The following is a 22,190-nucleotide window of genomic DNA, read 5'->3' as shown; positions in this document are numbered from 1 at the left end:
TAAAGCGTTCACATTGAAAGTGTTTTCCAAATTTATTTTAAAATTATCAAATAGACAATGTCTTTCACGATTTATACAGTTTTATGTAGTAGTCTAATAATATAGCTATGAATACTGTAATTTTCAACTACCGAAGTGACGTAATGCATTTGTTTAAAACAATGTTTTTATCATCGAATTATTATAGGTGAAAATCATTATGATTAATTACATCCTGCAATATAACATAGGCGCTCTTTGACACAAATGCGTACAAGTATCTAACATGTATTCTATGTACAAACTATCAATAATATAGAAATAATTGTTCTATTACATATATAAATTACTCAACTTGCTGTTTTCTTTTCCAATGAAATGAGATTTTATAAATCACTTCGATTTTAGGCTCCGATACAGCATAGCTATGAAATTCACACAGTTTCCTGTGATTCATTATCAGACGAGCCAAAATCTTTCACAGGCAGTCACAGTTTCAACTCGTGGGCAATTTTTGATGCAATATTTTTAAAGCCAATACTGGTGCCTAGAAATAAAATACATACTTATTAAATATAATTATATTTAATAGACTAAAGAAATAAATAACATAACATAACTAGGTGTAGATAGTATAAGCATGTACTTCCTAATATGTTTAAATAACCAAATTAACAAGAAGAAATAAAATTTCGCTAATTAGATATATTTTTTACAGATCTCAACTGATTTTTAATTTAATTACAGGTCTATGATTTTTCAATATGATAATTGATTTTCATAGATTTCAATTACTTTTTTTACTTTAAGATTGCAATAAATTTTTGAAGATCTTAAGGGATTTTTAAAAGATTATTAATAAATTTTATTATCATGGTAATAAAATTGGAGTTTCATGATCTGTATTGATTTCTCAGGATTTCTATTAATTTTGAAAGACCTTAATTAAATTCATCAATTATTATGTCAACTTTTCAATATCTTGATTGGCTTTGAATACATACATTTCAGAGTCAAACAATTTATAATGATGAGAAAAGTTCAATAAACACAAAATCTTCTGTTTTGGAAATTTAAGTTTTAAATTAACTTACCAGAAATGCGTTTGAATCGAACTCCATTCAAGGAAAGTCTTGGCAATTTGCAGACTTCTATTTCCCATTGTACTAAACTGTCCGTGATAGGATCTCCGTGGACACAAAGTAGTAAAAACCTAAAATATAAATAGATATATTTATATGAAAGAATATAAATTTTAAAAATAGCACATAAAAATGTAATTCATTATATTTGGTTCTGAATAGTAATATTTAATATAGTTGATCAACATCTAATTAATTGATTGATTGAAATAAATTGACAAATATCTAATTAAAATAATTAAATAAATATAGAATATTCTCAAATTAGAGTCTTCTTGCCATCATTAGTATTAAGATTCTCTTATTAAAACTACCTATAAATATTCGACTTCTTCTTATTAATTTGACTAAAAAGAAGTTTGATCTTGTAACTACTTTATACATATTTAAAGGCATATAAATACAAATTAATAATTTAACTTCGCCTCATTTTAGAAAATTAAGTGACCTTAAACTCCTTCATGTAATCATTAGTGATATTTATGTATAAATGATTTATAATAATACTTGCCTTTCACGTTGTTCATAATCGCATCCATTGGCATCCAAAACTTTTCGAATTTCAGACATTATCTCATTGGGGTCCCTACTGCTTGTGGTCTTCATGGACCATGTGAACCTCAAGGACCTCGGTTTGACCTGGTCATCCTGCATTGTGCCACCTCCGCCGCTGTAATTATAACAGATTAATATAAATATCCTTGTCTCTTTTTGAAATAAATGAATCAGGCTGAAATCCTAGGTAGTCTGCAAACAATCTGCAAGAATTACAGACAATCTACAAATCCCACAATTTGTAGGTTTTCCGAAATCAATGTAGATAAATAAAAAGTTGTAGATTATCTAAAATCATTGTAGATTGTCTGAAATCGCTGTAGAATGTCTGAAGGTTTTGCTGATTGTATGTAATCGTTGTAGAGATTATCTGAAATTATTGTAGTTTGTCTAAAGGTTTTGTAGATTGTCTCAAGATGTTGTCTAAATATATTGAAGGTTATCTAGAAATATTATTACAGATGGTCTACAAATGTTGCAGATTGTCTAAAACTGTTCCAATTATTAGTCTGTATTCAAAACTTAAAAAAAAAAACAATATCATTAATTCCTTTTTTGTACTTTGTGGTAGTTTCCTCAATAATAAATTTCCTCAGTATTTACTATTTATTTAAGGAACTATTTATTTATTACCTGTCTCAGAATTTAAACAATAAAAAAACCCAAAACTGAAAAAGTTCAGAATTATATCAGAAGACCATGAACATTGCCTTTTTATCATGCACATGTGCATTCTGGTAAAAAATGTTCCTGTACATGATTATGTGTAGAAATGTATTGTGACAAGCAGAAAATATAACCGAACACAATATTAATAAATCAACAAATAAATTAATATGAACATAAGACTAAATTAAAAACTAAAATGTTGATAATTACCTAACTAAAGCGTTAGTTACAGGTGTGACTGGTTTTGAACCGGGCGAATCCATCGGTCTAGAAAAATAAGAATCAACACAATGATAAACATAAAATATGATAATGGAAAATAAATATGATAAAATAAATCGATATGAACACTAAATTGTTAATAAAGTAGCTGATGGTGATAGAAGTTAGTTTAAATAAATTTAAAGATGAAAGAAAAATATGAGACGAAAGCTAAACCTGCGTCCATAAAAGCAAATGCGTAAAATAGATACTTAAGTAGTAAAATGATAAAATTTCACTTAAAACTAGTAGAATAATAAAACCATACTTAAGACTAACAAAAAAAATACCATGAATAAGTCTTATATCAAATTTAAATCCATTGCTACATAACTTAAAAATATATAAAATTATTGAGAATATTTTAAGGTCCATTTGGTTCATACTTTTAACGAATGACAAAACCATTATTTTCTTTACAAGACTTTGTTTTCACAAAATCTTAGATAAAACTTAAAACTAGAATTTAAAATATGTGAAATAATTTTTGTGTTGCATAATAAGTAAAATAAATTAATAGTTTAAATTCAAAAAAAAATTATTCAAACTCAATTTAATATTATTAAATTTTATGGTTAAGTGAAAATGTGAATAAACATTTCTAATAATGTGTCATTAAAACACAGTTAACTGTATTGGTTTTTATTCTGTAGAAAATATTGTTATAAGAATACAATTAAAGAAAAATATTAATACAAGTATTTGGTTTTAAAATTTTTATAAATATAAATATTATTGGTTAAATATTATATTGCAGCTTATTTAAAATATTAAAAGTGCTTTGAATGTAAAAAGAAAACTAAATAAAATATATATCTAAATATCGAATTGCACCACTGTCTATGCCTAACACAATTTTAGAAAAATATAGTATTTTTAGACATATGAAAAATTAAAAATATAATGAACCGAAACGTATCAAAATATAAGTCTTTTTGGCAATACAAATGTTTTAAAAAAATATATATGTCGTTCGAATATTTGCAGTTAAAATAATTTTAATGTGCCCAAATGGTTTTGATATCTGTAATTATTAAAATAATTTATAGATTTACAAAAAGTGGATAAATTGTACATTTTAAGCTGTGATAGGACATAAAATATATTTATAATATAGCAGTAAAAAATGCAAAATTAATCAAAAATCCAAAATCATTTGGACACGTGGGACAGCTTTTCTCATACATGAATATGCATATATATATATATATAATATATATATATATATATATATATATATATATATATATATGATGGTCTGGAAAGCTAATACTATTTATGATTTTGTTTTTCTAACCTTAACAACCTCTTTTTCAAAATTTGTTTATTCGATTTGAATTTTGTTGAGGACATCTCTTCTTCAGAAACTGTTTTTGTTTTAACAGTTTCTGAAGAAGGAGACCTTCCACATACCCAAAACGTTGTAATATGTAAATTAAAGAAAATTTTCAAAAAAGAGGCGTTCAGAAAAATAAAATCATTTATATATTTGTATTTTGACTATACAAATCTTTGCGTTTGGTAAATATTTTACACTATTTATAACTAATACATATACATAACTATTATTATATAATTAATACTTAATAAATTTATTATTTTAATTATAGCCAAAATAATTGGCAAAATCACAAATTTTTCAGTTGAACTAGTCATTTGATATAATCTAAAACTGTGCAAGATTTTTTTTTAATTTCATGCAACAAGTATATATTTATTAAAAAAAATCCACACAGTTTTAATACTTTAGCATTATTAAGAAACAAATGTAAATTTCCTTTCAATGCGTCCAAATTATGTATAAACATTGCAAAAAACAGTCACTACTGATTTAATAAAAATTTAATAAATTTATATAGATAGGTATCATAAAATGATACACACAATCCCGCTATATAAATTTAACATTAATATCTTTCATTCATAATATATATATGAATCCGTAATTACAATTTTTAAAATCAAAATAGTTTTTAAAAAACCTATCATCTAATATCTAAAAACATTTTCCGTGAAAATTATCCGGGTCCAGTGTACAATTTTCATGGATTCGTCCTACAAGAAAATCGGAAAATTTATTATTTTTGGAATCCAAGAACGAAACATGAATTTCAGGTGTTAAAAAAAATGCACAATATATTCTGACGATTTCATTCGATACGATTTATTTTTTTAAAAAATGCAGCAGGATTGTAAAAACCTATTTTTATGAAGAAATTTACATTTGTCTCTCGAAAAATGATGAAAATTTCGAAGATAATAGTTATGTACGTGTAACGTTTATTTCACAATAAATACTGACAATGTCGATACAAGTTTCTACAAAAAAATAAAGAACAAATATTTTTGAATAAAATGCACAATGAATAATAACACATAGATGCAAAATTACGCCATTGATTTATTTTTAAATGACAAAAATGAATGATTTTTTTTTCAATAAAATGCACTGAGACAACACGAGGTAAAAGACATTAAGCATTTTGAATTTCTTTTAATTTCCAAACATTATTTAACAAATAATATTAATTAACACACTAGCGTTATATTTTCAATGTGATCAAACGTAAAATTCTTTCACAATTTATGGAATTTGATAACAACAATAATAATTTTATGAATATGACAAATAATGATTTAAAAACATTTACTATAGTGGACACTTTAAGATGATCAATGATTAATGTTATTGTTGGTTAAAAAAGATACATATTAGATCGTTCGAGATCAGAATATTCATTGTGCATTTTTAGTGTAAAACAATACACATTTAAAAAAATAAGTTAAAACTAGTGATAAAAACTCATTCCATAAGAGTCATTACAAATAAGCAAAATCAATCATGCATCGGTTAAAAAAGCCATGTGCCAAGAATTTACATCAGAAATATAAATATCACCACTAATTTCTCCTAAGGGAAATTTAAGTTTTGCCTTAAAATCTGATTTCCCAATGGCAATTTCAACGATTTGAACAATTTAAAAGACTCGACAAGTACTCGTCTTGATTGGTTTTGTATGATAATCGGTCGAGCCGTTTCTTTACAATTAGCAGAAAAGTGCAACGGTTTTCATTGACATTTTTTCCAAAACTCCTGTACCAATTTTAAAAATTCAAAAACTATCACATTGGAATCGTGCTGATGGGGTAAAGATCGGCTGAGCCGTTTCTTTGTAATTAAATGATGAAAAATATTGACAATTTTAATAAGTACGGTGTTAATTATTATTTGAAAAAAAAAATAGGATAATTTCGCATATTTTCTTTATTGCTTTTGGAAAAATTTACCTATTTTTATCATTGCTCGAAAAAATTTATGACAATTCGCATACTTTACTTATTTTTATATTATTTATTTTATCATTAACAATTTATGAGGAAATTTAGGCAATTTTAGACAATTTGCATACTTTCCCTATCTTTAACAGATTATGGGGAAATTTAGGCAATTATATGCAATTTGCATACTTTACCTATCTTTAACAATTTACGAGGAAATTTAGACAAATTCCCTATTTTTTACCAGAGGCTCAATTACAAAAAAAGTTCTGAATAATGAACACTTTTAGGACTATAATTAATACAATTACAAAGTGCTACAATTAATACAATTACAAAGTTAGACTTTCAGACCTAAATCTCAATTTGTATTCATTAAGTCGATTATTTTCCGGATCGGATTCACGTAACTTGCCTTAAGGCGAAATGCCACTTACATCTAGTTTTCATGACGTATATAGACACTAATTTTTTTTTTAATTCCATAAAGTATATTTACATTTTTGTATAAAATTCTTGGCATGTGTTAGCTTTTTCGTTTTCCATGAAAACACAGTTTCAGAATAGTTATTCTACAAAAATAAGTTATTGAAAAATAGTTATTAATTGTTTAACAAAATATAGGAGTTATAATCGTGCTCAGTGTTGTATTAATAATTTTGTTCGTCATGCAACAATTATTATTTAAAAAAAATGTTTAAATAAAAAATAAAATTAACTTATTTTATATTTTTTCTAGTTAGTAAAAGCAGGATGCATGAATAAGCGCTAAGTTAACTGAACAAAGTACCTAATACCAGACTAGATATTTTTATTCAAAAATGTGTATTAAACTACAATGAAAAAATAAATGAAATAAATAAAAAAAACTCACCGTTTTGAAAATCTGGATGATATTTTACTAAAGAATGACGGCCTTGTAGAATGTTGGGAATCTACGGGTCCCCCGTAGCCCATGTTTGATCTCTGGCGAGTTTGACCTTAAAATGAAAAATAGATATATTAATTAATTGTATTAATATTATTAATAGACGTTAAGTTACACAACTTTGGAAATACCCCATGTTCAGAATATCAAAAATAATAAATGAATTTGCTTCTGAGATTGATATCTTTGGTCTGTCAGTGATAAATATAAAAAAACAAGCCAGAAAAATTATCCTTAAAAGACTGTCTTAAGTAATGATTTATAGCTTATTAAATGTTTAATTTTATTAGTTTTTATTTATTGCTATTTATTTGTGGTTTATATTATGTATATATACAAAGTTTATTTATGTATATATACAAAGCTATCTATGAACTCTTAACACTCTAATTTTCTCACATATTATCTCTTTAGTTTATAATTTGTACACTATGTACAAAATGTAACTATATTGTATTATTACCTTGGGCGTTGAATAAATAAATAAATAAATAAATAAATAAATAAATATAAAATTATTATTTACCTGAGTGGAATGTAGATCTTGATGGAACATTCCTTGGGAAAGCAACTGGCTCTCTTGTCGTATTTGGTCTAGGTGTGAGACTTGTGCGATTAACCATGCTGAAAAATTGTAAAAAAAATAAATAAATAGTTCAGACTTAAACATAATAAGTATATAAATATTAATATTTATATTTATTGATTACACTCTACCAATTATATAAATTTCTACTTCGTAATCCATATTTAATCAAAGCATAAAACGATTAATAAAGCATAAATATTAATAAAGCATAAATGCAATAAAATCACTAATTTAAATTGCATGCATATTATGTTAAAATAAAAAGCTATAATGAACTAAACTATAATGATAAAGCAACTACTAAAACATTAATACTAACAATAAGTAACAAAAATTACCTGGGCTACTGCGAAACTATAGAAAATGATTTGGGAAAAATTTCAAAAAATTATAACAAAAAAATAAAATGTATATAAAAATATAAATTGGAGTGTCTGGACTGGAGTCTACGAAGCTAAACGATAATGATGAAATCATATGTTTTTAATTTTTGACAATGATTAAAATTAGATTACAAATTACATATGAATGTGTGAATAAATTTTCCACTATCATGAGTTATCCATTAATTTGTGATTTTGTATTATTTAAATTTATTAAAACAATATGAATCTTCTGATTGGAAAAATTACAATTTAAGTTTTAGGAAAACAACTCGAGTAACCAATGGATGACCCTTGGTGAGTACATTATAAGCTGCATAAGTGTTTAAGTAGATCATTTTATTGGTTTGGTATTTTTAATGTAATGGAGTGAAAGTCTATTATCTCTTAAACACTTTCAGCTTTATTCCCTGATTTTCTTTTAATTCTACCTCTGCTGCCTGAGCGGATCCGCCGTCTGGTTGCTATTGTTGTCTGATGTTCCTGCACTACTGACGGAGGCGGATTTCACATGACCCTTTCCTGACCCGGTGCGAATGAAATCACCGCCACCACTGGCAAAACTGATGTTTCGACAGTTCATGGTACATTTTGAGGCGGATTTTGGATGATATTTTTTGTTATTTTGGTAAATTTTTGTGGTAATGCGCACACGTAAATATGGAAGTAGCAGTCGGGCGTGGCGATAGAAGCGAAAGGAAGCAAGCAAAACGAAATTTTTAAATGTTAGTTGATTGTTATAGATCGTAGAAATTAATTTATTTTAATATAAATGAATTGATATGTATTCTGCTAAAGCCATAATTTAATAAACTGTTCAAACAGTCTTAAGCTATTCTTCATGTGGATGAAACAAATATCCAAGCAATTTTATACCAATTCATTTATATTTTTATTTATGGACTCATAAATCCACTATATATATAAATATATATTCTTAACCTGCAAAAACAATTATTTATTACCATAACCTGGCAGACTGAATTTAAATCTAAAATATTTCAAACATTATTAAAATTTAATTACAAATGCACTATGCCTAATTGATACAATCATGCTATCAATTGATTAAATTGCATAATGCTTGCAGAAATTGTTTCTTGCATGCTGATTACAATATTCTAACACCATTTTATAATTAACGAATTAAATTTTTATATAATTATCAAAAACTAAGAGTATTTAATTACAATTTATATGATAGTAATTATTAGATAACTAAGTCATTAGCAAATAGAGACGTCTATAAGTCCAAAACGTTTTTCTGATAAAAAATTATAAACCAATTCAATTTTTATTATCATCATCTCAATGCTGAATATTTAAACAAACAGTAATTTTTCAAAGCGGTTCTTTACTAAAAGCAACTGTTAATCAAAATAATAACAATTTTACATACTTGTTGTCATTGATCTGTGTGGCGTTCGTCTTCTCTGTGCTTCCTGAGCCTGATTTGGAGTCATAGCTGATGGTCGATCTGCGTCCAACGGATCCACCAGTCGCCAAAGATCTTTGGCCGCTCATTGTGTTCGATTTCGTGACACCACGAGGTTTACCAGGACTGGAAGTATCTGGAAATGGATAAAATATAACGTTAGTAAAAACAAACATTTAAACAATTCATGAAAATAGGAATGGAAAGGGGCTTTGAATGAAAAAAGTTGAATAAAATTTGAACTTTAGTTTAAAAATGAGTATGATAGATGTATTTTGAAGTAGCAATAGTTCAAAATAAGTCATTTATTACGGATGCATGACACAACCTTCTTCTACAAACAAATTACTTGAGTCAATTGCAGATGAATTCGTCTTAGGCTGCGCGCTTGTTGGCCGATTATTTTGAGCTTGAAGTCGCGCAGTGTTTTCCTTGATACTTGCTGAATCAATTGTATTTTGTCGTTTGAAATTCGATGCTGTCACAGCACTACTGTTAGTAACTCCGCCGCCACTGTGATTACTGTGGTTGTTCCCGGACGCCACTGATGTCGGGACACCCCCTGAGAAAAAATAATTAAAAAAATTATGAAACTTTTTTAGCAATGTACAATTACAAAAATAACAGTACAAAAGCTAACAAATTTGGAAAAATGTTAAAACAGCAGTACAAACTCGATTATAAACATATAAGTGATATTAATATCTTGTTTTTTTGTTAGTAACTATTTTACAAACATCAACTAAGCATTTTCTACGTTTTTGTACCAATATATGAAAAAATCAATGTATTCAACTGATTCACTACGAACGATAAAACGCTGATAACAGTTTTTTTATACAATTACCGAGCAATGTTTTTTACAATACGTGATTGTTTTTATCAATTTGTCAAACTACTTTTTAAATACTTTCAGTTAAATTAATATCAGCCATATCAGTATAAATTCGATTTTAAACACAACTGATAATAATAAACTGCCCTTTTATTAGTAATTGATATTAACTATCGAATAATTTTTTTTATTAAGGGAGCGTCCATTAATTACGTGAGGGATTTAGGGGGAGGGGGGTTTGACAAAAAATGACAAAATATCACGTCGGGGAGGGAGGGGTGTAGTAAGATATTACGTATATTTAATTTTTATTTGAAATTAAAAAAATTTTTTTTTCTTGTAACGAAAAATACACGTGATGTTTGCAGCGGGAAGGGGGGTTAATTTTGAATGTCACCACGTATCACCAAGGGGAAGGGGGGGGGTCCAAAATTCCTTGATATATCGATCACGTGGTTAATGGACGCCCCCTAAGAACAAGATCTATTTACACACCAGCAAATTTACAGACTACATATGAAAACTGATATTGTTTTTAAACTCTTTCCGAGCTATGTTTTTTTTACAAATCGTAATTTTTATCAACTTAGTACTAACTTGTTTTTAATTATTTTTCATCTGTGTTTTTGAAAATCATACCCTTTTGTGAAATAATATTCTCATAATAAAATTTTCAACGTAAAAATGTTTCTTAAATCCCTGATTGTTTTATGACATTTATTGTCGAAAAAGGAATCGACTAAGATAACATTTATGGCAATGTTCCCATTCGTAATTTTTTATAATTAATTTCCTCAAACAGACTAACACAATTTAAAAAAATCCACTTATTCTTTTCCCAAACCATTATTTTTTACAATATTGAAATCCGCAAAAAGAACAAATTAGATTAGGATTACTTTTAAAGCAACATACTCAATTTGTAATATTTTACTATTCTATCTACTACTATCACTATTTTTGTAATAATTTTTGCATCATTTTTACAAAATATACGCAAAAGAGGCTAACATTTATTTTATAACGATTTTAACAATTTTAATCAAATACATTGCTACATGGATGGTCTAACATGATTTTAGACTATGTACTATGTACCCGGATTCACGATTATTTATATTTAATTAACGTAAACAAATCAAGATAATTTTCCGACAGTATATTTTGCAAAGCATATTTGATATAGCAAATGCAATTAACGCAAAAATTATGGTTTTAGTATCAATCCATTCAAACCCAACTATTAACCAATCTATTTCTCCTCAAATGCTTAGTAATAAAAAACAAAAACAAAATTAATATCAACAATATATATCTCATCGAGTTGTACTGACTGATCGTTTCCCCACCGCTGCTGGCCCTTCTGTTGGGCTTTCCTCCAGACGCCGAAATGCTCCTGTGAACTCCCCGATGACTAGGCGACTGTCCTCCTGCAGTAGCATTTGTCCCGGAGGTCACCGAGTTATTGTTGCCGGTGGCTGCTCCATGTGAATTCACCGTCCCTTGGCCGGCGTTGGAACCGGTCAAATTGCGCAGAGACAGCGAACTACCAGAACGGGAACCATCGCTTTCCGGCTGGAGGAAATAGAAAATGATTTATTGTATGGAAAATTATAATTATGACGAAGATCTGTATAAACTTACGTCTGAATTCTTTCTTCCAAGAAGCAAATACGTGGCAAAAATATCGTCATATCTACATTGCGCCAAAGAATCTTCAATTTCTTGTCTATTGTAGCCCAAGCAAACCAGTGCTTCTACAATTACAATAATCGAGATAAAAAAATATATTTATATTTATTATAATCTACATAATATATATAAAAATAAGTCGGGTTTTTCTTTCTGACGAAAAAACTCCAGAACGCCAAATTTCAAATATATTATTTAGAAAATCATTGTTTTTCACATGGGCAGTTATACGTTGCCTGTCCACGAGTTGGAAAACCACGAACCGTTTTCTACAATTTTGCATTCGTTGGAAAGGTCTCGGGCCTCCGCAAGGTTTATAGCTAAGAATGCAAACTGCTGAAACTTCAGGCACCGTAATTAAAAAATCGAGTAATGACATTAGTGAGAATTATCAGAATTATGCCTGGTTAAGTCAACGAGCAATAATGATGTACAGTGAATTTCACCATTCAATCAAAAATTGCTGGCGATTTGGTGACATACCAATAATTCCGACTGGTCTTCCGTTTGACTTCAAACAATTGCAATTTCCAGTTCGCCTTGCGTTATAATGACAATTAACAAGTCGCAAGGCCAATCGCTTAGTGTTTGCGGAATAAATTTCAAATATATTATTTAGAAAATCATTGTTTTTCACATGGGCAGTTATACGTTGCCTGTCCACGAGTTGGAAAACCATCCGCTTTGTTTGTGTTCACGTCAGACCAAAAAACAAAAAATGTGGTTTACCAAAGAGCACTTCAATGAAAAGAATAATTTGCGGATTCACTTTCATTTACTTATAGAAGTTCAACTAAAAATACTTCATTTTTGTAATCGAAATAAATTCATTACTGTTGTGCAATAAAATCAAATTTTTGCTTTTCAAATATAAAACAAACAAAAAATTTCTTCATCTTTCTCACGAAACTATCGGGTGCGAAACGGAGTTCGACGGGTTTGCTAGTCATATATATTTTTTACCTATCCGTTTATGATCCTTGTAATCTTGCATTGGCTCTATAAATGGTTTTAATTCCTCCTCTTCATAACCCATATTCATCCATTTGTCTTTCATGATGTTTTCTAAGCTAGCCCTTTTGGCAGGGTTCAACACTAAAAACTTCTTCAAGAGATTCTCACAGTCCGTTGACATGTAGAAAGGAATTCTAAAGAAAAAAATGATATATTAAATCATCGATGCAATATAATTTTTGTTTTTTAGCCTTACCTATATTTCCCCCGTAATACTCGCTCTCGCAATTCGCGTAATGTTGAACCATCGAAAGGTAATGAACCACTTACTAAGGTATATAAAATGACTCCTAATGACCAGACATCTACTTCTGGACCATCGTATTTTTTGCCTAAAAAATTATAAAAAATAAATTTAATGTATTGGTTTAATGTATTTAACCCGAGTTGGTTAAATCGGCGTTATTGTGATTATTTCTTAGTTTACCTTGAAAAAGTTCAGGAGCAGCATATGGAGGGCTACCACAAAATGTGTCGAGCTTACTACCAGGTGTAAATTCATTGGAAAAACCAAAATCTGCTATCTTGATATTCATCTCGCTGTCAAGCAGCAGATTTTCAGCCTTCAAATCCCTTAAAATTTAATTTTAGCATTAATACCTTCATTCCTTTGCAATAATATAGAAATTGTGTAAGTTTCTACCTGTGAATAATTTTCTTTTGGTGACAATATTGTACAGCGCTAACGATTTGCCTAAATTTGGCTCTAGCTTCCTTTTCTTTCATCCTACCATGAAGAACAAGATAATCAAACACTTCACCACCTGATGCATATTCCATTACTAGATATAAAGTTTTTTCTGTCTCAATCACTTGAAACAGTTTTACAATATTTGGGTGATCCAACATTTTCATGATGCGCACCTGGGTGTAACACAAAATAAATCCATGAATAAATACATAAGAAACAGAGTCCATTACCTCCAAAGTTTTCTTACCTCTCGGAAAAGTTTTTGAAGCGAACCAGGATTGAGCTGTGTTTTGTCAATAATTTTGATAGCTACCTCCTTTCCTGTGGGTACATGTTTTGCTAATTTTACCTTAGCAAAGTTTCCTTTGCCAATTGTCTTCAGTAATTTATATTTGCCAATGTGTGGTTCATCCGATGTCCGGGATCTAGATGAAACCCGTGTCGAGGAGTCGGAAGCACTCTGGAAAAAAATAATATCTAATTAATTAATTGCAATAAATCAACAATAACTAAATTAATGTCACAATTTTTTATGTTTCGATTTTTCATTGTTATATTATACATGAAAAGAACTAGACAATAATATTTTAATTCTGAAATATCAAAGGCTATGTGCATTATATTTTAAAGTGGTCGTAAAATAAGTCTATTTGAATAAAAGGTTTTCTGCATAATAGTTAAATATATTCCGAGCATAACCATCGAATGCAGTTAAATAATTTCTGTTATATAACTGAAATGAGTGATTCGTTTCCGACAATATCTCAATAGATATGCAAATGTAGTTATTTATACTGAATACTGGAATCGAATAATAGAATAAAAAAATTCTAGTGATGGAAAATCTGAGCGATTTAAATATATTACAATATTTTGAACTTTTTATTTTAGTTTTAAATGTTGAAAATTGCGCTGGATTAACAAGTTATAATTTATTCATAAATATAATTAGTGTTTATACCATCAAAAATCTATGTACTCTGCTTAATTGTTAATTCAGAAAAAAAATTCATGAAACTAGTACAATTTAAATATTTTACTGCTGAGTAATTTCACACGTCTATCATCATCATAAAAAGCTTTTATAATAAAGTTATAATATAGTTTTGATTATAATTTATTCAGAAATTAGACAACAATCCAACTTGTATAAAACTGTCATTAAATGCGCTTGCATATTTGGTGCAGAATTCTTCATTCTTTTCCCAGATTTTTTTTTTTAAGTTTTGCATAAACCAGTTTGTCGATAAAATCAACTTCTTCGCGGCTTTAGTGATCCATACTCTATAATTTGTAATATGGCATATTTTACATCCAAAAAGAGCATTAAACATTAAACAGTTTCCCTCAAATCGCATCTCATTTGTAATAATTTTTGCATTAACAATATTGAAAAAAAACTGAGATGTAATTAATAAGTAAGAAAATCATATCCATTAGTTTAAATAAATAAATGTATTTTTCTGATTGTATTAAGTTAGGATGAAAAATTATCCTGGAGATAATTAATTAAACATTAAGGCGGTTTCAATCAAATACAATTTACGATGAGAAGGGCTGTCGACGTGGGATGTTCTCTAGGGAATTTCAATATCGTGACAACACTCGAGGTACAAATCGTTTAATTTATTGGAAGTATCTATTTGAAGGGCATTTTGAAGACAAAGCTGAGATTATAATTATATTTCGTATTATATTGATTTTAGGAAGTAAGAACATTATATTACTCATAGAGAATAGCATATAAATATTCGTATAAAATTATCCTGTATAGTTTGACATATATAATTATCTTACTTGGGTATTCATCAAATATTATAGGCAAGAAAATTATCTAGCTCATATATTAATAAAATTATATTATACATTGAAATAAGTCTATCTAAATAGAATGTGTAAAATTCCTGCAATATTAAAAAGTTTACTTATGTAAAGCTTCTAAAATTTAATACCAATTTGCAAAATCGATCATAAGTTTAAAGAAAAGGATTGAGTTCTATCTACTTAATATTACAATTTGTTCTTATAAAAAATATTATTATAAGCTGCTCCTCTATATCGAGAAATACCTTAGGCGTGATTGGACTTAAAGGAGTTATTGGAGTAATGGGCGTTCTTGTACGATTCGAACTGCTTTGCGGAGTTTTAACTTTCTTCAAATCCAACGGAGGCGGCGGTCTCCTCACCATTGCAGGTGGAGGTTTTTCTCGGACACTGTCCGCTCTCTGGACGCTTTTCCGCGCCTGCTTCTCCTGCATCTGCAACGCTTTTCGCATCCTCTGCACCGTCTGCTCCACCTCCCTGGTGTCGCTCGAAGTACGGCTCAAAACCCGTGCAGCCGCTCGTTTTACGGTGGTCATCAAAGGAAGTCCGGAACTGTGATGTCCAGTAGAATTTCTGGCAGGTCCACCTCGTAAAAATGTATCATTCTCACCATCAAAAGATGCGTCACTAATTCCTGTATTTATCAGATTTTCGTGATCATCGTACATGGTAGGTTTGTGTGATACTTGCTTTGGTTCTAAAGTTTTATCCGCACTTGACCATATCTTTTGGTCCCCGCGTTTGTCTTTGGTCAAAGCGCTATTTTCGTGCTCCATTTTTGTAATTTGTTTCTCCAAATCGCTCAATGCCACCATGGTAGAAGCATCTTCTAAAGCAATATCTAAAGATTTTGTATCAGCATTCACAGTGTTTCTATGATTCATATCTGATTCATAATTGTAATTATTCCTGCTACATTCAGGTCTTTTTCTTGAAGTGATCACTGTGATCTTTTTAATATCTTGTGCCGTTTTCAGTTGTTTGGCAATAGCGTTATCATCTTTAGATAACGATGTAAGTGGCGTTGTTGTCGATTTCATTATTTTGTCTTCCAAATTATTAAATTTACTATTCACTTCTTCTGGTTTAAAACTTTTCAACTGCACCGGGCTTTTGAACTTTGGCAAAATCGGTGCCGCACTCGCGTTTTTAGTGGCATTAGTCCCCGAAGTTAAAGTTTTCAAACCAGGCAATCGGAAACTTCTCCTTACAGCCGATTTACGATCCAATGAGTCAACCTCATTATTCCTTGCACTCATATTGAAGTGTTTTTCGGTTCACTGGTTCACATGTACAAATGGCTGCTTTTCAATCTCGTTGTCGTTAACCTCGAAAATTAATGTATCTGAAATTTTAAATCACATTTTGGTTTTGTTGTTCCACAGATCTTAATGATCATCTTTAAAGCCACTATTTCGGACACCACTGAGAACGATTCACAATCCTCTTAGCAACAAGTAGAAGAAATAACAATTGCGAAGAATTCCCAACTCCATGTAACTTTGCTGATGTTTATAACAATATGAAAGGCTTTAATGATAAGACGAACACATATGACAGAAGCAATTACGAATAGCACGATATAGACTTTATACCGGCCAGCTTAAAAGCATTAAATTTTATTTGTGTTGTAATCTGATCGAAAATTGAAATGAAACATACTTGCAATAACAATAATAATATATCAGAATAGATATTTTTAAATCAATAATCTTATAGCAATTTATAATTCTGTAGCAGAACCTTAAATTGCGAAAACCAATAATGGTGGCTAATAATAATATTTGCGCGTTTTTTCAGGAAATTATACTGGACTACAATTAAAACTAAATTGAATAATCATTAATCAAGATCGCCTGAGGCTAAAAACTAAAGGAAATATACCGCAGCTGCAATTATTCTTTAATATTAAAACATGATGAGCATCTCGTATGATAAAATAGACAATCAGTAAATATTGAACCATGGAAAGTAATTTCTTAATTGATCAATTAATAGAGTATTAAAACAATTTTAGTTAGTATTCCATTAATTACATAATCGTATAGAATTCTGAATAGAGAACACGCGAATGAATTAGAGACCAACAAACAATTGACTCCAATTAATGTTTGATTGGTTTAATAATTTCAATTAATTGAACATTGACGTTTCCTTGAAGTCAGGCCATATAATCTGATTGGCTAAAATTGTTAATAAAATTCTTAAGGAGAAGAAATAGAAGTGTCATATATAAAAACAATAATAATGATCATACAATTTCAAGACAGATAATATACGAGTAATCATATTTTAATTTCACTGGAAAAGTAACGCCATATAAAATCCTTCATTCGAGTTTCGCTAATTCAATTTTTACAACCAGAAACACTCAGATTTTTTTATAGCCAGTAAGATTATAAATATTATGAAATTACATACACACGCCTTTCATATTTTATATAAGGGTAATGTAGCGAAAATAATAATCTTAATAATCAGAGCGCGCTATAATTCTCTTTGGAATTATGTGAATTCTTATGAAAGAAATGGCGTGCGAACAGATAATATTCAGGTGGTATCATTTGGTGCTACCCATTTATATCTGATACCAGAAAATATCAAAAATGATACATTATAATACTATATTATACAAAATCAGTCGAGGAGATATGAGAAAAATTGGAATTTAGAATTTCAAAGTACGACAAGAACGTGGAAAAAAAATTGAATTTGAAAAAAAACATGTATAATTTATAATTCTACGGTTCTTAACTTTAAAATTCTAAACAAGCACATAGCTGTCTCTTCATGTCAACTGTTAAGACACAACAAATTAATTAAAATTCTCAAACAAATCAAGCTGCCACCATTTTTAGCTGAACTAACATTCAAGTTCATTTTATATATGTACAACGTATATTTTAATTAAATATTTGTTCGCCAACATATGATTTTCTTCAATTCGACGTATCTCTGTAGAAAACAATGATATATGCGACGGATTTAATATATATATAGAACTAAGAGTAAATTTACATGTTATCGCCGTATTTTTAGCAAAATCACGAAGATAAGGACTTATCAGTTTTTGTTGATGACAAAGCAACGATTTTATGACAAAGTTAAAAGTACCCACTAATTAGAATGGTAGAAGACAGACATACTTTAGTGCTATATAAACTAAGTATAAAAAATATTTAGAATTGAAAATAAAGACTATTAATTAATTTAATAGTGCCACTTTATATACTAGTAATCATTACTCTATTTTTGCAGGTATAAATCAATAAAACTTTGAACCATGCCGTTTGGAATTTAGACTTGACTGTAGATAGATTAGCCTTTGTTATGACAAATTTTATATTTTGGTGTCTACGTATTTTCCAGACTTTTTGTTTCATAATTGCAAATATCGTTTAGTATAATATATATGGCGTATTGCCTTTCAAGAAATTGCATTTACCATTTTTAGTACTAGAACTTGAAGAGTTATGATAAAATAGATAATTTATGAAGTAATTTCTTAATTCATCTATAATATTGAGTACTCGATTTAATACGTATAAAATTACTCATATTTCCTAGAAATAACGCCAAATTCCCCGTTCATTCATAATGGTGTTTCAACGTTTTCATGTGCTAAAAAGGTCCACCAATATTTTGTATTCAAACTATAATTAATGTAATATATTTTGGAAGGTGTTGGAAAATTTCCAAACTAAGTACTATATGAATATTGAGAAAAATATTATGAATTTAAATGCATGAAGTATTTTATTATCAACTTTAACAACATTCTACAGGATTTTTCAAGAAAATTTTAAATCATTATCTGCAAGATTCTGAATAAATTTTAGACAAAATTTTTAATTATTTTTAGCATTTGAAAATAAATATTTTATATCAAATTCAACCAAATCTTACTAGATGATCTCAATATCACAACATTTCAAATAATTTTTGGAAAAATTAAATTATTTTCAGTATCATTTCTAATCAAGAAAATTTTAAATAATTTTCAGAGAAAACTAATAATTTTAGGGCTAGCCTTATACTGATTTATTATACATATAAGTTTCTTCTGTAACATAGAACAGAAAACGTCAATTTTATCATAAAACAATTTTATAAATCGTATTTATTCTAGCAAATATTTTTAAATTAATGAAACTAATGTTCGCCATTATACATCATATGTAATATTTTTTTAACTAAATATTAAATTACTTTTAGACAAAGCTCTAAATGATTATAAGACTATTATTATACTGATTTATACACGTTTGTATAGTAAAATGTTCATTTTATCACAGGAAAACTGTACGAATAATATTAATTCCAGCTAATTTTATTAAATTAATAAAATCTTTATACGAAATATCTGATAACTGGCCTGATTATCTTATCGCAAAAACAAATTTGATAGCAATTAGATGGCTGGGCGTAAAATTGATTTTGTATGAATTATATATCACACATATGGCGCACGTTAATAAATCATTTTTTGAATGTTACAAAAAAACTGGAACGTTCACGTTCGCAAAAAATAATATAGCATAATAATGGTCATATGAAAATATGTAATATAAAGTAGTGTAAATTATTTTGTATATTTTCCCACAAAATTACGCACTAAACACTTATTAACTAGCTTTCTAAAGCCCACAACACCCACTTATCACATCTGCCGGCGACATTACACAAAATCCATGGTTAAAACTGAAAATTATCCACGCACTTTCATATGCTTTGTTCTAATATTGCACATACGTCTGTATCAATTAATTTCATTAGCAAATATTATTGATTCGCACATTTTATCCATTTTACACTTGGCAACACATCGATTGAGGTGTGACTAAACGACTCTACAGATTAGCAGAGAACAAACTAATCCATGAGACCATTTTCAATATCAGCGTTCCGATATATCAGATATCATTATCGAGACATAGATATAAACGAGCTCGTTGTACGAATAAGGTGTACTGCACCTTTAATAGAAACCGAACTGACGACAAAGTTTTATTTGTATGGGACAGAAATACAATGGAGAATAGTATAGTATACACAGATTTTATTTGTAAAAGTAGCAACTGGCATATATGCAAATGAGAGGCCCACATCATAATCGGTGGACATGTGGGCGCAGTCTCGAGAAGAGGGGCCTTTTAGTTTTAATTCCTTCCAGAATTGGACATCTGAATTGCATAAGATGATAATACTGGGACTTATATAAAAAAGATGATGAAAGTCCTAAGTTACCAACATCAACTTGTTTGTGAAAAACGACATTTTTTGGTTATCAAAGATGTACACCATTTTTTTTTCAAATTCTATATAAAATTCTAAATTCTATTCTAAATTCCACAAGATGGAAGGCCTTATGAAAGATACTGAAAACCTTAAGAAAATCATTCTTAATCAATTGCTTATAGAAAAATACTCAGCTAAGAATTCTTTTTTTTTTCATTTATATAATAAGACTAGCAAACCGGGCGAACTCCGTTTCACCACCAGATGGTTTCATTTTATGTAAGATTTTGTTTGGTGATTAAAACATGAAGAAAAAAATTGCCTGCTGTTGAAATTGAATAAAAATTTGCACAATACACGTGATTGATTTGATGGTTTCCAATTGAAATGTTAGGAAACAAATGAGTAGCAGCCAAACAAAAAATATTAGTTTGTAGTACATGCTAAGTATCAGAGATGACGCTGTATGTGAAAAAGAAAAAGTGTTTTCCGCTTTTCTGTTGAAATGTTTCTTCAATTTTCTTTGCTATAAACCTCACTGAGTCCGAGTCCTTTCCAAAATCGTCGAAATCGGTTCGTGCGTTCTGGAGTTATACCGTCAGGAAGGAAAACTCGACTTATTTTTATATAATAGATATTATCAAGATCTGCACCCATTTATTTATGATGATAATGATATGAAATATTCCATAAAATAATACAAGATACGATATTCTAGAAAATTTCTAGAACTACTCTAGCATTTTTAAAAATTGATGTACTGAAAGAATATCTTTTAAAATACGATTAGAATAAACTAATTAAATTGTGTTAAAAACCAAAAAATAGCATTTGTAAAGGTCATTTAAAAGCTTAAGTAGTTGATATACTCCACAAAATACTAAACAACAAGATTATTTAGGAAATTTAATAAATATAAATATTATTATTAATTTCAAAATATCAATTTAATAAAAATTAACATTTTGAACAAATACGATTAATTTAATTAAATTTTGTAATAAATAGTGCCAAGATCCAAGAAGATTAGATTTTATAAAGCTCACTTAAACGCTCAAATATTCAATAAAATAATAAAATTCACGATTTTCTAGCAAAACCGTATAATTACTCCAAAAAATCTAGAATTACCTCAGCATTTTGAAAATCCATATAATAAACAACATATTTTTAAAGTAAACATATGGTTCTTAAACTTTCATAATAAATAATAAAAAAAGCACGAAGTAGGATAAATCTTTAGAGCTTCTCGAAACCTATTTCAGCTTTTGAGCTTTTGCCTAATGACATACTTATATCATATCCTCACATTTTTTGGAAAGCATATTAATTATTTAAAATTACTCTATACGATATGAAACGCTACTTAAAAAAAAAAATCTATTAACATATTTTACAGGTAAAAACTCGATATAAAATGTGATTTTCTGAGAAATCTAACTAAATATTAATTATCAATATTTCTCATTTGTTCATTAAACTTTTAATTGTCGCCTATTTAGTCAAATATAACTTTTCCAAATTTTAGTAATAAAATAAACTAAATGACAACTATATTTTTTTTTAGATTTTTTGTCATTTCCTATCTATATAAAAAAGCGTCTATAAATATTTTTATACGGGCATTCAGATTATAAAATAATTTTCCTGCATCAATATGCAATCACAAAAACGTA

At 28.5% G+C, this 22,190-nt stretch overlaps 1 protein-coding gene across 8 annotated transcripts in view; it reads right to left on the bottom strand.

The window, feature by feature from the left end:
- Positions 1 to 340: 340 nt before the first annotated feature.
- LOC113383219 (serine/threonine-protein kinase MARK2-like) overlaps positions 341 to 22,190 on the bottom strand; it is a 121,323-nt gene continuing 99,473 nt past the window's right edge. For 2 of the 8 annotated variants that reach the window (XM_026621472.1, XM_026621470.1), the window contains exons 3-18: positions 13,700 to 13,912; positions 13,405 to 13,625; positions 13,189 to 13,334; positions 12,958 to 13,093; positions 12,711 to 12,895; positions 11,700 to 11,812; positions 11,405 to 11,630; positions 9,549 to 9,782; positions 9,185 to 9,356; positions 8,217 to 8,348; positions 7,340 to 7,437; positions 6,760 to 6,865; positions 2,556 to 2,612; positions 1,633 to 1,791; positions 1,074 to 1,192; positions 341 to 526 (exon numbers count right to left, since the gene is read on the bottom strand). In XM_026621472.1, coding sequence (XP_026477257.1) covers positions 468 to 526; positions 1,074 to 1,192; positions 1,633 to 1,791; positions 2,556 to 2,612; positions 6,760 to 6,865; positions 7,340 to 7,437; positions 8,217 to 8,348; positions 9,185 to 9,356; positions 9,549 to 9,782; positions 11,405 to 11,630; positions 11,700 to 11,812; positions 12,711 to 12,895; positions 12,958 to 13,093; positions 13,189 to 13,334; positions 13,405 to 13,625; positions 13,700 to 13,912 — 2,376 coding nt within the window. In that variant the 3' untranslated portion in view covers positions 341 to 467. Of the gene's footprint in view, positions 527 to 1,073; positions 1,193 to 1,632; positions 1,792 to 2,555; positions 2,613 to 4,396; positions 4,662 to 6,759; positions 6,866 to 7,339; positions 7,438 to 8,216; positions 8,349 to 9,184; positions 9,357 to 9,548; positions 9,783 to 11,404; positions 11,631 to 11,699; positions 11,813 to 12,710; positions 12,896 to 12,957; positions 13,094 to 13,188; positions 13,335 to 13,404; positions 13,626 to 13,699; positions 13,913 to 15,521; positions 16,782 to 19,933; positions 20,133 to 22,190 lie in introns of those variants that run through there. The other 6 variants (XM_026621464.1, XM_026621466.1, XM_026621465.1 and 3 more) reach the window with 6 other exon arrangements.

Source organism: Ctenocephalides felis, unplaced genomic scaffold (assembly GCF_003426905.1).
Source record: "Ctenocephalides felis isolate EL2017-DRISC unplaced genomic scaffold, ASM342690v1 CF-g0.4_SCAFFOLD_03570, whole genome shotgun sequence".
NCBI lineage: Eukaryota > Metazoa > Arthropoda > Insecta > Siphonaptera > Pulicidae > Ctenocephalides > Ctenocephalides felis.
This window is presented reverse-complemented; position numbering and strand designations above follow the sequence as displayed.